This window comes from Mauremys reevesii, linkage group 11 (genome assembly GCF_016161935.1).
Source record: "Mauremys reevesii isolate NIE-2019 linkage group 11, ASM1616193v1, whole genome shotgun sequence".
Lineage (NCBI taxonomy): Eukaryota > Metazoa > Chordata > Testudines > Geoemydidae > Mauremys > Mauremys reevesii.
Window position 1 is genome coordinate 4,487,410 of NC_052633.1, and position 15,237 is coordinate 4,502,646.

General features: G+C 46.4%; 1 protein-coding gene across 1 annotated transcript; it reads right to left on the reverse strand.

Moving 5' to 3' along the window:
- Positions 1 to 7,247: 7,247 nt before the first annotated feature.
- LOC120374892 lies at positions 7,248 to 14,830 on the reverse strand. Its single transcript, XM_039495299.1, has 4 exons — positions 14,559 to 14,830; positions 11,446 to 11,969; positions 10,137 to 10,404; positions 7,248 to 7,979 (listed from the first exon to the last, which is right to left on the reverse strand). The coding sequence occupies exons 2-4, from the start codon at positions 11,966 to 11,968 to the stop codon at positions 7,964 to 7,966; spliced, it is 807 nt and encodes a 268-aa protein (XP_039351233.1). The 5' UTR covers position 11,969; positions 14,559 to 14,830; the 3' UTR covers positions 7,248 to 7,963.
- Positions 14,831 to 15,237: the final 407 nt, after the last annotated feature.

Consider the following 15,237-nt stretch of genomic DNA (forward strand, 5'->3'; position numbering starts at 1 on the left):
ACTGGTTGTTTCAACGGAGCCTGCCATCCCTCCTTTTCGGGACTCTGTGTGCGGGGGCTACGTGACCTTGTGGCGGGGGAGGACAGTTACAGATTCCCCTGCTGCGTGGCTCTGTGGTCCGGGACAAGGACCGCTGCATAAGTTCTGTAACCGCCCTCCCATGCCACAAAGTCACGTATCCCCCACCCACACAGAACATGGAAAACACCTCCCAGACCAACCAGGGAGCCTACTGACTGCACTGTGTGTGTGCACTGTGTGTGATTTTTTTGATCCTGCCCGTGTCTGTACCCTGGTAAAGGTGACTGTCCTATGCAATTAACAACCCCCTTCCCCCCCGCCCTTCACAGACAGTCTTCTGTAGAAAAACTTGACGGAAATAGTAATTAACAGCAAACTACTTTTAATAATCAACTACACAGTTAGGGGATGAAACTGGGATTGGGGCTTCGGTGAGCCAGGAAGGGAAGGACGTCTCAACATTTAGGGAATGAGAGCCTTCTTGTATTTGTGCACTCTGCAGGGGTGCAGTGACAGTTTTCACGGCCCCTGTCGCCCCTCCTTCTTGTTACTTTGGGTGAGGGGGGGGTTGGGACTTTGTGGTGGGGGAGGGCGGTTGCAGATACACTGCAGGGGGGCTCTGTCCTCCTGCCTGCTGTCCTGCAGAACATCCACAAGGCACCGGAGCGTGTCAAATTTTCCCTGGGCATTTCCTGTGTGGCTGGTCAGAACATCCAAGCTCGGACTGCTGTCCAGAGCGTCAACAGAGTGGTGCACTGTGGGATAGCTCCCGGAGCTACTAAGGTTGATTTCCGTCCACACATAGCCTAATTTGACATAGCCATGTCGAATTTAGCGCTACTGTACAGAATTCGAACTAAGAGCCCTGTAGGTCGAACTAATTAGCTTCCTGGTGTGGACGGGTGCACGGTTAAGTCGAATTAACGCTGCTAAATTCGACATAAACTCCTAGTGTAGACCAGGCCTAAGAGAACCAGGCAGAGGAAAAGACAGGCCAGTGAAGGAGCAATAGAGCTCAGGAACAGGTTTGCGGAGTTGGAAAATGAAGAAGGGGGCACAGCAGGTGGTCGCTGAAGGTGAGAGGGCAAGGAAGAAGAGAAGAGCAGCTAGCCCTACAGGAAGATGGGAAGAGTCAATGGAGACAACACCAAATGTGAGCCCCAGGAGGATACGGGATGGGTTGCGGAGGATTGCAAGAGACAATAGAAATCGAGAGGACTTGCAACCTGAGGGAACAGGGGATAGACCAGAGAATCGCACCGTCACCAGGAAAAGGCAGGTCTACGTGATTGGGGACTCCTTACTGAAAAGAATAGACAGGCCTGTAACTAGAGCTGATCTGGAGGACAGAAGGGTGTGCTGTCTGCCGGGTGCTAAGATATGGGATGTGGATCTGAGGCTGAAAAGGATCCTAATGGGAGCGGGAAAGAATCTGCTGATTGTCCTTCATGTGGGAACAAATGATACAGCTAGATTCTCGCTGGAACGTATCAAGGGAGACTATGCCAGGCTGGGGAAGATGCTTAAGGAAATCGAGGCTCAGGTGATCTTCAGTGGGATTCTGCCTGTTCCAAGAGAAGGGCAACAAAAGTGTGACAAGATTATGACGATCAACAGATGGCTCAGGCAGTGGTGCTATAAGGAGGGCTTTGGGATGTATGGCCACTGGGAGGCATTCATGGACAGAGGACTGTTCTCTCAGGATGGACTTCACCTGAGTAGGGAGGGAAATAGACTTCTAGGATGGAGGCTGGCACAACTGATTAAGAGAGCTTTAAAGTAGGAATTGTGGGGAGATGGTTGGGAGATGTCCAGGTAATCTTCACAATGGATTTTAACATTGAGAGGGAAGAAAATGAAGAAAGAAAGGATACAGCTGTGGGTAGGAGAATGGACATAAGGAGGAAGGGTAGTGTAGATACCATTCTAATAGGTGATACTGGTATTACAATGTCTGTGCCTAATCTGGTAAAGAATGTGAGCGAGGCCAAACAGCAAGAATTAAGATGTTTGTACACCAATGCGAGGAGCCTAGGTAACAAAATGGAGGAACTAGAGTTACTGGTGCAGGAAGTGAAACCGGATATTATGGGGATAACAGAAACATGGTGGAATAGTAGTCATGACTGGAGTATAGGTATTGAAGGCTATGTGCTACTTAGGAAAGACAGAAATAAAGGCAAAGGTGGTGGAGTAGCATTGTATATCAATGATGAGGTAGACTGTAAAGAAATAAGAAGGGATGGAATGGATAAGACAGAGTCTGTCTGGGCAAAAATCACATTGGGGAAGAAAGCTACTAGAGCCTCCCCTGAGATAGTGCTTGGGGTGTGCTACAGACCGCCGGGATCTGATTTGGATATGGATAGAGACCTCTTTAATGTTTTTAATGAAGTAAATACTAATGGGAATTGTGTGATCATGGGAGACTTTAACTTCCAAGATATAGACTGGAGGACTGGCTAGTAATAATAATAGGGCTCAGGTTTTCCTAGATGTGATAGCTGATGGATTCTTTCACCAAGTAGTTGTTGAACCAACAAGAGAGGATGCCATTTTAGATTTGGTTTTGGTGAGTAGTGAGGACCTCATAGAAGAAATGGTTGTAGGGGACAACCTTGGTTCAAGCGATCATGAGCTAATTCAGTTTAAACTAAATGGAAGGATAAACAAAAATAAATCTGTGACTACGTTTTTTTATTTCAAAAGGGCTAACTTTAAAAAATTAAGGAAATTAGTTAGGGAAGTGGATTGGACTGAAGACCTTGGGGAATCTAAAGGTGAAGGAGGCCTGGAATTACTTCAAGTCAAAATTGCAAAAAGTATCAGAAGCCTGCATCCCAAGAAAAAATTCATAGGCAGGAGTTGTAGACCAAGCTGGAGGAGCAAGCATCTCAGAGAGGTGATTAAGAAAAAGCAGAAAGCCTACAAGGAGTGGAAGATGGGAGGGATTAGCATGGAAAGCTACCTTATTGACGTCAGAACATGTAGGGTAAAGTGAGAAAGGCCAAAAGCCATGTAGAGTTGGACCTTGCAAAGGGAATTAAAACCATAGTAAAAGGTTCAATAGCCATATAAATAAGAAGAAAACAAAGACAGAAGAAGTGGGACCGCTAAACACTGAGGATGGAGTGGAGGTTAAGGATAATCTAGGCATGGTCCAATATCTAAACAAATACTTTGCCTCAGTCTTTAATGAGTCTAATGAGGAGCTTAGGGATAATGGTAGGATGACAAATTGGAATGAGGATATGGAGGTAGATATTACCACATCTGAGGTAGAAGCCAAACTCGAACAGCTTAATGAGACTAAATCGGGGTGCCCAGATAATCTTCATCCAAGAATATTAAAGCAACTGGCACATGAAATTGCAAGCCCATTAGCAAGAATTTTTAATGAATCAGTAAACTCAGGGGTTGTACGTATGACTGGAGAATTGCTAACATAGTTCCTATCTTTAAGAAAGGGGAAAAAACGTGATCTGGGCAACTACAGGCCTGTTAGTTTGACATCTGTAGCATGCACGGTTTTGGAAAAAAATTTGAAGGAGAAAGTAGTTGAGGACATTGAGGTCAACGGTAATTGAGACAAATTACAACATGGTTTTACAAAAGGTAGATCATGCCAAACCAACCTGATCTCTTTCTTTGAGAAGGTAACCCATTTTTTAGGCAAAGGAAACACAGTGGATCTAATTTACTTCAATTTCAGTAAGGCATTCGATACTGTTCCACATGGGGAATTATTAGCTAAATTGGAAAAGATGGGGATTAATATGAAAATTGAAAGGTGGATAAGGAACTGGTTAAAGGGGAGACTACAACGAGTCATACTGAAAGGTCATACAGGACGATCTGGATGACCTCGTAAACTGGAGTAATAGTAATAGGATGAAATTTAATAGTGAAAAGTGCAAGGTCATGCATTTAGGGATTAATAACAAGAATTATTGTTATAAACTGGGGATGCATCAATTGGAAGTAACAGAGGAGGAGAAGGACCTTGGAGTATTGGTTGATCACAGGATGCCTATGAGCTGCCAATGTGATATGACCGTTAAAAAAGCTAATGCGGTCTTGGCAAGGTATTTCCAGTAGAGATAAGGAGGTGTTAGTACCGTTATACAAGGCACTGGTGAGACCTCATCTGGAATACTGTGTGCAGTTCTGGTCTTCCATGTTTAAGAAGGATGAATTCAAACTGGAACAGGTACAGAGAAGGGCTACTAGAATGATCTGAGGATGGAAAACCTGTCCTACGAAAGGAGACTCAAAGAGCTTGGCTTGTTTTGCCTAACCAAAAGAAGGTTGAGGGGGGATATGATTGCTCTTTACAAATATATCAGAGGAATAAATACCAAGGAGGGAGAGGAATTATTTAGCTCAGTACCAATGTGGACACAAGAACAAATGGATATAAATTGGCTACCAGGAAGTTTAGACTTGAAATTAGATGAAGGTTTCTAACCATCAGCAGAGTGAAGTTCTGGAACAGCCTTCCAAGGGGAACAGTGGGGGCAAAAGACACATCTGGCTTCAAGACTAAGCTTGATAAACTTATGGAGGGGATGGTATGATGATATTGGTTTTTGACTATTAGCAGTAAATATGCCCAATGGCATGGTGATGGGTGATGTGGGGGGGGGGGATCTCTACAGACACAAGAGAATTCTTTCCTGGGTGCTGGCTGTGAGTCTTGCCCACATGCTCAGGGTTTAACTGATCACCATTTGGGGGGGATGAAGGAATTTTCCAGGAGGGCAGATTGGCAGGCAGAGTTTTTTTTTTTTTTCTCAGCAGCACGCAGCAGGGGGTCACTTGCTGGAGGTGCACTCTGCACTTTTTGAGGTTTTTAACCAATTTGAGAGGACTTCAATCTACAACACAGTTAGGGGGGGTTTTTACAGGGTGAGTGGAGGAGTGGATTCTGTAGGGTTGTGTGTGTAGGTCAGACTAGATGATCATAATGGTCCTTCTCTGACCTTAAAGTCTATGTCTCCTATATATCTTAGTTATCGTCTATAGATTTGTGTGTGTTGTGTGTTCTCTGTGTTTGAAGATAATCTTAGTTGATGGGCATGCAATCAAATTGAGTCCTTCATCCCATTTCACTTGTTCTCAAGCCCAAATCAATGTTATCAAATCAAATGTTAATCAATTATGATTTCAATATGCAAAATCTGAAAATGTGCCAATAGAATTGTGATTCATTCTTTGATTTTCCCTTTTTTGGGCTGCTGTTTTTTTGTTTGACTGGAGGCAAGGCTGTAGCACTGGTCCTGTGCTGTTATCGGTTGCATTTTGCTGCTATTGCAGTGTCTGTGCCTTATCCTCCACTTCCTCTTCCAGCAGCCATTAGAGAAATCACTCTTTAGCACAGTAAATCTATATAACTTTTCCATTCTCCCTGTTGCTCTGAGCTGATACATGGAGGAACTGAGTCTCCCCATGATGTGGTAAGGCCCAAGTGTTTTCTCATTGGTTCTTATCAAGATAAACTTTTGCTCTTCACTTGTGTGATGAGGGCACTCATTCTTCAGTGCTTCCTAGAGGCTGGGTGTGGTTCTCCAGTTTTTCATCTGCTCCTCTCACCCCCTGTTGATTGCCAAACCTGCTAGGTGCCTCTTCAGCAGCTCAGCCCTCCGGCCAAGTCATACAATTAAAATGAATTAACCCCTTCCGGGGTAGCAAAGAGTTCAACAAAACTATCTGCCCTCACCAGGGTCTTCAGCCCTGTCTCCGAGACCTTTAAATCTAGCCTCTTTTCTTGTGAGTAGCTGTATCCCCTTTCCAGGGCTTAGGTCACTCCAGCACATGGGTCTTCCCACCCACTACTCTGGGTCCCAACCCTACACGCAGCAGCCATGTACTGCTGTCTCATTTGCTGCTGCTATTCTTCGGGGCTTACTTCCTAAGTGCAGGACTCTGCACTTGTCCTTGTTGAACCTCATCAGATTTCTTTTGGCCCAATCCTCCAATTTGTCTCGGTCACTCTGGACCCTATCCCTACCTTCCAGCGTATCTTCCCCTCTCCCCAGCTTAGTGTCATCTGCGAACTAGCTGAGGGTGCAATTAATCCCATCATCCAGATCATTAATAAAGATGTTGAACAAAACCAGCCCCAGGACCAACCCCTGGGGCACTCTGCTTGATACCGGCTCCCAACAAGATATCGAGCTGTTGTTCACAACCTGTTCAGCCTGACGATCTAGCCAGCTTTCTATCCACCTTATAGTCCATTCATCCAATCCATACTTTTTTAACTTGCTCTCAAGAATACTGTGGAAGACCGTATCAAAAGCTTTGCTATAGTCAAGATATATCACATCCACTGCTTTCCCCATATCCACAGAGCCAGTTTTCTCAGCATAGAAGGCAACCAGGTTGGTCAGACAAATATTATCAATATTTTTGAAATACAGAACCAATAAAGTGGTTTTTGTCTTGCCTTGATGTTATTTTTGATAAGAGCCCCCAGGGACAAATATCTTTTCTCCCAGAGCCTTAGTGGTGGCAGAAATATTACCCTTAAAGGGTAAATCTACCCATTTTGGATTCACAATCAAAAGAGATAGTGATCCTACAAAATCAATGTGGAGGGTATAATTGTTCCCTGATGTTTTTCATAGGGAACATCCTCCCCTGAACTTTTTACAGATATTTTAGTTTTCCTTTATAGGGCTTTTAACATAAAAGATTGGGATGGTTTTTACTTCCCTTAATTGAAGACAATGGATGGGGGTACAGGGTGACTCATAAATGTTTGATAGCCTGTTTACATCATGCCTCTTGATGCTCCTCTTTTAGCTAGCAAATTAGCTTTATTGTTTGGACCTACAAAATGGCTGCTTACATTGAGCTTTTACCATGAAAACGTAAAGTGGTTTGCTAAGGCAAGAGGCTAAAACACTCATAAAACAAGTGAGTATTTTGGCACACTCTTTGCATGCTTGAGGAGTGAATCATTTGAGCAGGTGATGTGAACCCTCAAAATACCAGAATGATGTCAATTTTATAACAGCATTGCACATCCAAACCAAAATCCAAAGAGAATACAATGCAAATATTAACTGAGAATGCATCAGAAAATGCCATTACACAAGCCTCTCCTGACACACACACAAACAGAAATTTGATCTAAGAGAAATCTCTCAAAATTAGGTTTTGCCCCCTTCTTGGGGTGATAATCCTGATAATGACCTCAGTACTATGTTACTTAGCTGGAACCTGATTTTATTTGCATTAATTTGATGATATTTAACAATCTATAAACACAGATAACCAATCAATACAGAGTTACATTATAAAACATTGTAGCCATAACATAGCTATTAACGCTACATAAATATTGTCATAGTTTCCCTTTTATGAATTTATACATTTTAACCTAGGTTGTGCCAAACAACTTGCTACATTGCTTGACAAACTCAAAATTAAGATTAACCAAAAACATTGCATCAATACATAATTTAATTATAAACAAATATACCTGTATTTATGACTAACATTTGCAAAAAAGAACTACAATTAGTGTATTGTAATAGTACACCAATGGTGGGTATAGCCTAATTATAATATTGAAATAGTGTGGGACCACAAAAATAGTTTTATTAATTAGCTTTCTTATACCTTTGTGCACAAAATGTTTTTTGTTGCAACAACAAAAATAAAATAACTCCCCTAAATTGAAAATCCTATAACAGTCACATGACCTAAAACATAACTAAGGGACTAATAAAGACAAAACAATTTCAATATAATTGTGTTGAAACATAAAATAAAACATCAGAGAACAAAGAGTTAAATACATAAAACAGACCTCTAAACATTGCTGTTTAGGGCAGGTCCAGGAAACCTAAGGGTTAAAATTATTAATTGCTTAATAATAGTTACCACCATGATTGATCAATAAGGGAGACGGGCACTGGAAATGTGTTCATTTTTAAACAGGAGGATCCCTAAAAAACAAATCAACAAAAAAACCAAACCCTGTTTGAATTAACAACTTCATTTTAGTTAGAGTAACTTATTTTAACAAGCAAACTTAAGATGTAAATAGTTTAGTTAGGTGCCGAAGGTGTCTATCCTGAATATTTAGATCCTAAAATAAAAGAAAACAAAACAAATGATTAAAAAAATTAACTGCTTTATTTACCTAGGGAATTATAAAAATGTTATAAGGAAAAAGTGTAAACACTTTTATTGAGAATTAATACTAATATCCATGATTGTTGTTTGTGAATAGCAGAGGCTGCTACATTTTTTTTTGTTAGAGGTTTTAATACTGCCTTAGACGAATGATTCCTGTGTAAAACAAAAGGATTGCTGATTTCCTTTACCATGCCCATGGTGGGTGTGTCCGGAATGATAACTGACTGGATACCTATCTTTGGGCTAATAATATGCAATAACTGATTGGTTAAATTTAAGAATACTTTTTTTGTTTAACAACCCAATATTTTTTTAACAACAAAAATAATGCAAATTTTCAGCAACGGAATAATACATGTACTTAATATTTCAATTTTACCCCAGGGTTTTAGCTTTGCCCTCCTCACTTTCTTTCCCCCACCATACTTGGCAGGTTTGAGGGGTAGTGAGCAGGGTCACTTTTCCCCTACCTCTATTTACTAAGTCAGTTTTTACATTTACATCAGACATGGCCTTTTTTAAAAACAGCTAAACCATATAACTTAATACTATTTTAAATGACACTACATTAGCTGCGCCATATGACAAAGACAATTTAAAATAACAATTTTAACATGGGTTTCTGGGACACTAATTTTAATTTTATTCGGCCACATTTAAATTAAAGCTATTTGCTTTGTCTGCTCTCTTCTCGCAGACAAACTTCTCCAAAGTTACTTCCCCTTCTATGTACAGCAACATATTGACTGCTGTCTGAAGAGCTTTAGTAACATTCACTGTTCCCTGTTAGTCCTGCCAAAAGATTATACAAAAACTACAATTTATAGGCATAGAAACAATTTATGCCTTAATACACTTGACTTTAACTTATTACCCTTCTAATTATTAAGGCAAACAGATTTTTCATTGACTTTCTTAAAGGTCTATTTATTTCACACATACACATTACATAAATCCTTCTACCTTTGTGACAGGTAGGTAAGATGACCCATGGCACCCGAGATGGGACCCTAATCTGTAGCCTTATTTATGGCTCGGTGTACTGATTACTGATTAATCCCTTAGACAGCATTGGTTAAAGATTTGGTCTCCTGAGGGCTACAGCATCAGGAATATTATTAGTATTGAGAGACCCTAGAACACACAAGAAACACTTCTGCTTTATTAACAAATTCACTAAGCAGATAAACAGTCCCACACTTACTCAACAGCAGATAGAAAGATAGTGCAAAGTGTTTACCCCTATGACCAGCCTCACTCACATCTCACATCTCCTGCTGGGGGACCCTGGAATGTCAGTCGTTATTCTCCTCATCATCATTATCCTTACAACCCCTGGCTAGACATCCTGGCATTTCCTGTGTGTTTCTTCCCTCCACACAACACCTCTTATTCTGAGTCACGCTTACACCCACTACAGCTCATGCATATGCATAAGAGTTCCAACCCCTTTTTCCTTATCAATACTTCTACACCCCACTAATTTTGGGTGCCCCATATCTCATTGGGTATCCCCTTAAATCCTCCTCTTCTCATTATGCATCTAGGTAAACAAATCCCCATGGTAACCTGTAGTTACTGCAGAACTTTTCATGATGTTACAATCAGGCGTCTTGCAGTCTAGACAGGTGCATTGTGGTCTATTAACCTGAACATCACCCATTTGAACATTCTTTACAATAACCTTGTGACTTTACTGGCACAGGGTTATTTCTAGGTCACCGACTTATGTCAACCCTCCTCGGGACTAGTGTGGCAAAGCTGAAATCTTACAGGCCTCAGCCTGTAGGGCCTGCTTTACGACCTTCCTTGGCTTATATACTTAATACACTCATCCCTTCTAAATGCGTATCAACGTTATACTCCTGTGATCCTGTCCTGCTTAAACCTATTCATCACCCCTTAAATGATGGTGTGTAACTACAACCAGAAACCCTCTATTAAATTAAATATTTGGCTATAACCTCCTCCTCTGTGGCTGGGTCCTCATCATTATTCTCCTCCGACTCTGAGGCTGAGTCCTCCTCATTATCCTCCTCTGTGGCTGGTTCCTGCTCCTCCCCTGTGGTTGATTCCTTCTCACCCTCCTCCGTGGCTGGTTCCTTCTTCTCCTCCTCCTCCTCCTCCTTGGTTGGTTCCTTCTCCTCCTCCTCCTCCATGGCCAGTTCTCTGACAGGTCACTGAGATCGTCTGCATCGGGGAGAGAAGGGCAGAGGGTGACTCCTGCTGCTGCTATGGGAGGAAGAGGAAGAACAGGGGCCCTGAGGGACAAAAGTGTTAATGCTTCCCACTGCCAATGGCAGAGAGGGCCCCACATCGACCCCCTCAGCCCCAGGGCCTCATGGAAGAGAAAGCCCTGAACTGCCCTCTACTCCCTCGGAGGAGCCCACCCCCAGAGCACCAGAGACCCAATTGCCAGCAGCTCCCCCCATGCCCTGCTGCAGGGGGTGGCTGTGCAACTCCTGTTGGCATCATTGGGCTCACAAAGCTCAGGCCAAACCCCTTGGCTGGGATCCAGGAGCACTGGAACTGTTGTAGAAATGGGGGAGCCAGTGCCATGAGCAGTGCTCCCTCTAATTTTTCCCACCCATGTGCAGAATGATTTTTATGTGCACCAATATGAAGGTGCTGTGTCACACAACAAAACTGATATAGTGGGGGTGGAGCTGAGGGGTTCAGAGTGTGAGAGTGGGCTCAGGACTGGGACAGAAGGTTGGGGTGCAGGGGTGTGAGGGCTCCATCTGGGGGAGTGGGCTCTGGGGTGGGTCCAGGGACGAGGGGTTTGGGGAGCAGGAGGCTATCAAGTATCAGAGAGGGAGCCGTGTTAGTCTGGGTCTGTAAAAGCAGCAAAGAGTCCTGGGGCACCTTATAGACTAACAGATGTTTTGGAGCACGAGCTTTCGTGGGTGAATACCCACCTCGTCAGACATGCTCCAATACATCTGTTAGTCTATAAGGTGCCACAGGACTCTCTGCTGTTCTGGCTGATGATCAGCTCCTCTGCCGCGAAGAGCAGGCCCTGCCTGCACTGCTCTGCACCTGCCTGAGGCTTGCAGTTGGGGAGGGGGGCAATGCAGCCCCTATCCCTCACACTATGCCCATGTTAAAATGTGGGTGGGCACAGCCCTCCCATTTTTAAAGTGTGGTGGCCATAGACCCCCTCTCCCCCCGGTTCTGGTGCCCCTGCTGGGATCCCCCAGTGACTGACAGAGCAACATGGCACTGGGTGTAAATGGCCCCTTACTGCTCCCTGTGCCCAGGGGGTCTCCTCACCTGTAGTGGAGGAGCACTCAGCCTCCGTGCTCCAGGGACCCCCCAGGAAACATCCGCTCTCCCCTCGGGAGCAGGCCGAGCTGCTGGTGCTGGGACAGGGTCCCCCCATCTCCTGCCCTGGAGAGGCAGGGAGGTCACCAGGATGCAGGCTGGGAGATGTCTCCCGCTGGGCCACGGGGCTGGACTCCTGGGGGCTGGCCTTGAAGCAAAAGCAAACCCAGAGCTGCGTTGCCTGGCTCCTTTCATGGACTGGGTCCCGCCTGCCCAGGCAGAACTTGGGGCACCTCCGTCTCAGAGCAGATGCCGCCTCGCCCCGCTCGGTGCCTGCTCTGGGAGCTGGTCTCTTCCTGGTCAGGAAGGCCAACCGTGTCCATGTCCATGTCCTGGGCTGGCTGGTGGCTGCTTCCCTCCCAGCAGGGACAGAGGTGGCCCTTTCTGCCTGGGGCTGCTGGCAGCTGCCTCCTGCTGGCTCCGGGCCCACGCGCAGAGCCGTCCTCCTCCGCATCCTCCTTAGCACGTCCATCCTGGAACTGAGCGGGGGTAGCTGTGAGTCTGGGGCAATGCAGCCTCTTGCCAATGAGCCTGTTTGCCCCCCAGCTCGGGTGACTCCCTTTCACCCCATCCCCCACAAGGGGCACCGGACTGGGATCTGCACACACCAGCAGGAGCTGATAGGACAGGCTGCTCCCAAAGCTCTCCTACACCAGAGGAGTCTCCCCCATTCACAGCAGTGGGGTCAGGGACTGAGACCTGCAGTTAGTTTGGCCAAACAGCTCCCTCCTGCAGCCCCATGTCACACTCCCTCCCCAGCCTGAGAGGGAAGAGAACTCAGGAGTCCAGGCTTCCCCTGGGAAACTTCCCTGGCTCAGATTCAGAAGGTCCCAGTCATGGGGAGTGGAGTGCCTGGATTCCCATTGATTTCAATGGGGGTAGCAGGTGCTCAGCACCTCCCACGGTCTGGCCCCTGGTCCCTTCCAACCCTGATATTCTGAGATTCTGTGATTCTACTGCCAGGCTTGGGAACAGTCACCTACAAGGGAAGGGCTGGGGGCCCATGGCTGGGACGTTTCTAAACACATTGGAGCTGGCTCCGGAGAACACCTGCAGGGAACATGCTGCCCTGAGCAAGGGGCTCCAGGGGGTTGTGCTTAGAAATCAGTCTCTCACTGGGGAAGATTATCCCTCATTTCTGCCATCCCCAGACAGAAAGGAGACGCTGATAAGGAAACGTTGCACGGCACTCACTCGCTGCAGCAGTGGAGCGCTGGAGGCAGATGTTCCAGGTCACTGTCTGCCCCCTCATCTCCTAGCCCAGTGCAGGCTGGAGGGGTCCTGCCGTGGGGCATTACACTGCCCGGCCGGCAGGGCGCGTGCAGACACTGGACAGGTGACAACGTCTGTGAAAAGATGAGCAGGCCCTACTGCCAAGGGATGGGAACTCTCAGGCCAGCAGCAGGTGCCAAAACACTGACCGTGTGTGTGTGTGGGGGGGGGAGATGAGACCTCCCAGCTCATGAGCCCTCAATACTTTACACATGTTCCTGAAGCCTCCCAAACCCAAGACTGTAGGGATTGGGGTCCTAGCCTCTCTGATGGGGTACGGTACCTGGGCTGGGGAAACCACTGGCTCAAGGTCATGAGTCAGTGACAGAGCCAGGGAGGGAACCCAGGGGTCCTTCTTGCCAGGCCATTGCACTAACCACTACAGCACACTGCCTCCCAGAGCTGGGACTTACACCCTGGCCCCTGTTGCCAATGGCCCTGGCCTGGAGTGGGAGTGGGATCTGCTGCAGTGACTGGAGCAAGGGGGTGGAAGTCAGGACTCTTGGGTTCTATGGCTGTGTGTCATGGTCTTTGCGATGTTACGCAAATGAAATATGACCATGTATGTCATTGTTGCTACGTTATATAATTGTGACAAATCGTGTACAAAGTATGTCATGTAAGGTGTCAATGGAAAAGTTATGAGCTGCTGAATATGATTATCCTATTTGTATTCATATATCATTGTTGTATCTGAAGTTGTGAATATTGACTATGTACCTGTCTTTCAAATGTGTTTGCTCCTGGGGTGACATTCCCAAGGTAGTTTACATCCAGTCTAGCCAGCACATTGCGAATGGACTATTCAAGTTGATGGCCCATTAACAAATACAGTGGGCCATAGATGAAGGTTTCCCCCCCAATGATGGACTTTTCTATGGACGTTTTAACCAGAACATGAGTAATGGCTATGGCCCCTGCCCTGACTCATCAAACCATGCAAGCGCATGTGACCAGTTCATGTGACACTGGACTCCATTTTGTGCCTGTACTTTTCCACAAATTGTGCTAGGGACTTTGCTTGGGACAATGAGTTTCCCTCCACATGGGAGAAACTATAAAAAACTCTGGAAGCATCTCCGTTTTGCTTCTTTCCTGCTCGGATCTCTGGACTATGGAAGAATGAGGGAGGATTTGATAGCTGCTTTCAACTACCTGAAAGGGGGTTCCAAAGAGGATGGAACTAGACTGTTCTCAGTGGTACCTGATGACAGAACAAGGAGTAATGGTCTCAAGTTGCAGAGGGGGAGGTTTAGGTTGGACGTTTTTCACTAGGAGGGTGGTGAAGAACTGGAATGGGTTCCCTAGGGAGGTGGTGGAATCTCCTTCCTTAGAGGTTTTTAAGGTCAGGCTTGACAAAGCCCTGGCTGGGATGATTTAGTTGGGAATTGGTCCTGCTTTGAGTAGGGGGTTGGACTAGATGACCTCCTGAGGTCCCTTCCAGCCCTGATATTCTATGATTGTATGACTTACACTAACAGGAGCACTACAGTCAATGGACTGGGGACCTTCCAGTAATGTCCCAGTAATGGTACCAGAGTGGGGGCTTTATAGGGCAGATGGAAGAAAGGCCTGGGGCTAAGGAAAGAAGAGGAGTAACTAGAATATTAAACCACTGACAATTCCTTAAACCCTCCACCCCCAACATTCACAAGGGGCCTAACCCCCCCGCGCCTCTGGCTCCCTCCTAGCCCCAGCCCAGGCAGAGCAGGGGTTGGGAACCTGCTCTGGGAAGGGTGATGTACGCGTTGGCCAACTTAAAACTCACAAGTAAACGTGGGGTTTCTTACAGGAGCTCCCCCTGAGCAGGCAGGGTGGTGCTGAGGCTCCCTGCCCCGGAGTCCAATGGACAGTTTGGCGGCTCGCGGTAGCCTGACCTGGGATTGTCCTCAGCCTCCGGGTTGATGGTCTCGCCTGGGCTGAGGTCCTTCAGCACCCGGAAACACCCACAGTGTCCAACCTTCCCTTTGCATGGCCATGGGACATTGGGTGGGGAGCGCCCAGGCTGTGACACATCTCGCTCTGCTCCACTCCACCAACAGCCGACAACCGAATGTAAACCGACCCCATCTCCGAGCTCTGCCTTCTGATTGGTTGTGGTGGTAGCGCCCCGCATGTTCCATCTCCGCCCGGCATTCCAGGAACAGGGCAGGGCTGGGACTGGCTGCCGTCCCCTCCAGGCTTAGAGCAAGACGTCAGGAGCCACCAGCTCCCAAGGGTGTTACTGTCCAGAGCCCTGCTCTGACCATAGATGACAGATACTCACCCCTGAGACAGGGATAGAACCCAGGGGTCCTGACTCCCCGCATCCGCTCTAGTCACCGCACTTCCCCCTTCACAGGCTCTGAAAAATCCTGTGGCTTTGTTCTGAACTTTTGCTTGGTCTTACCAGAGGATAACAAGAGAGTTGAACTCTGTGCTGCTAAGGGCGGCTGAGCTGGCAGCGGGTGGGAGGGGCAGGGACGCAGT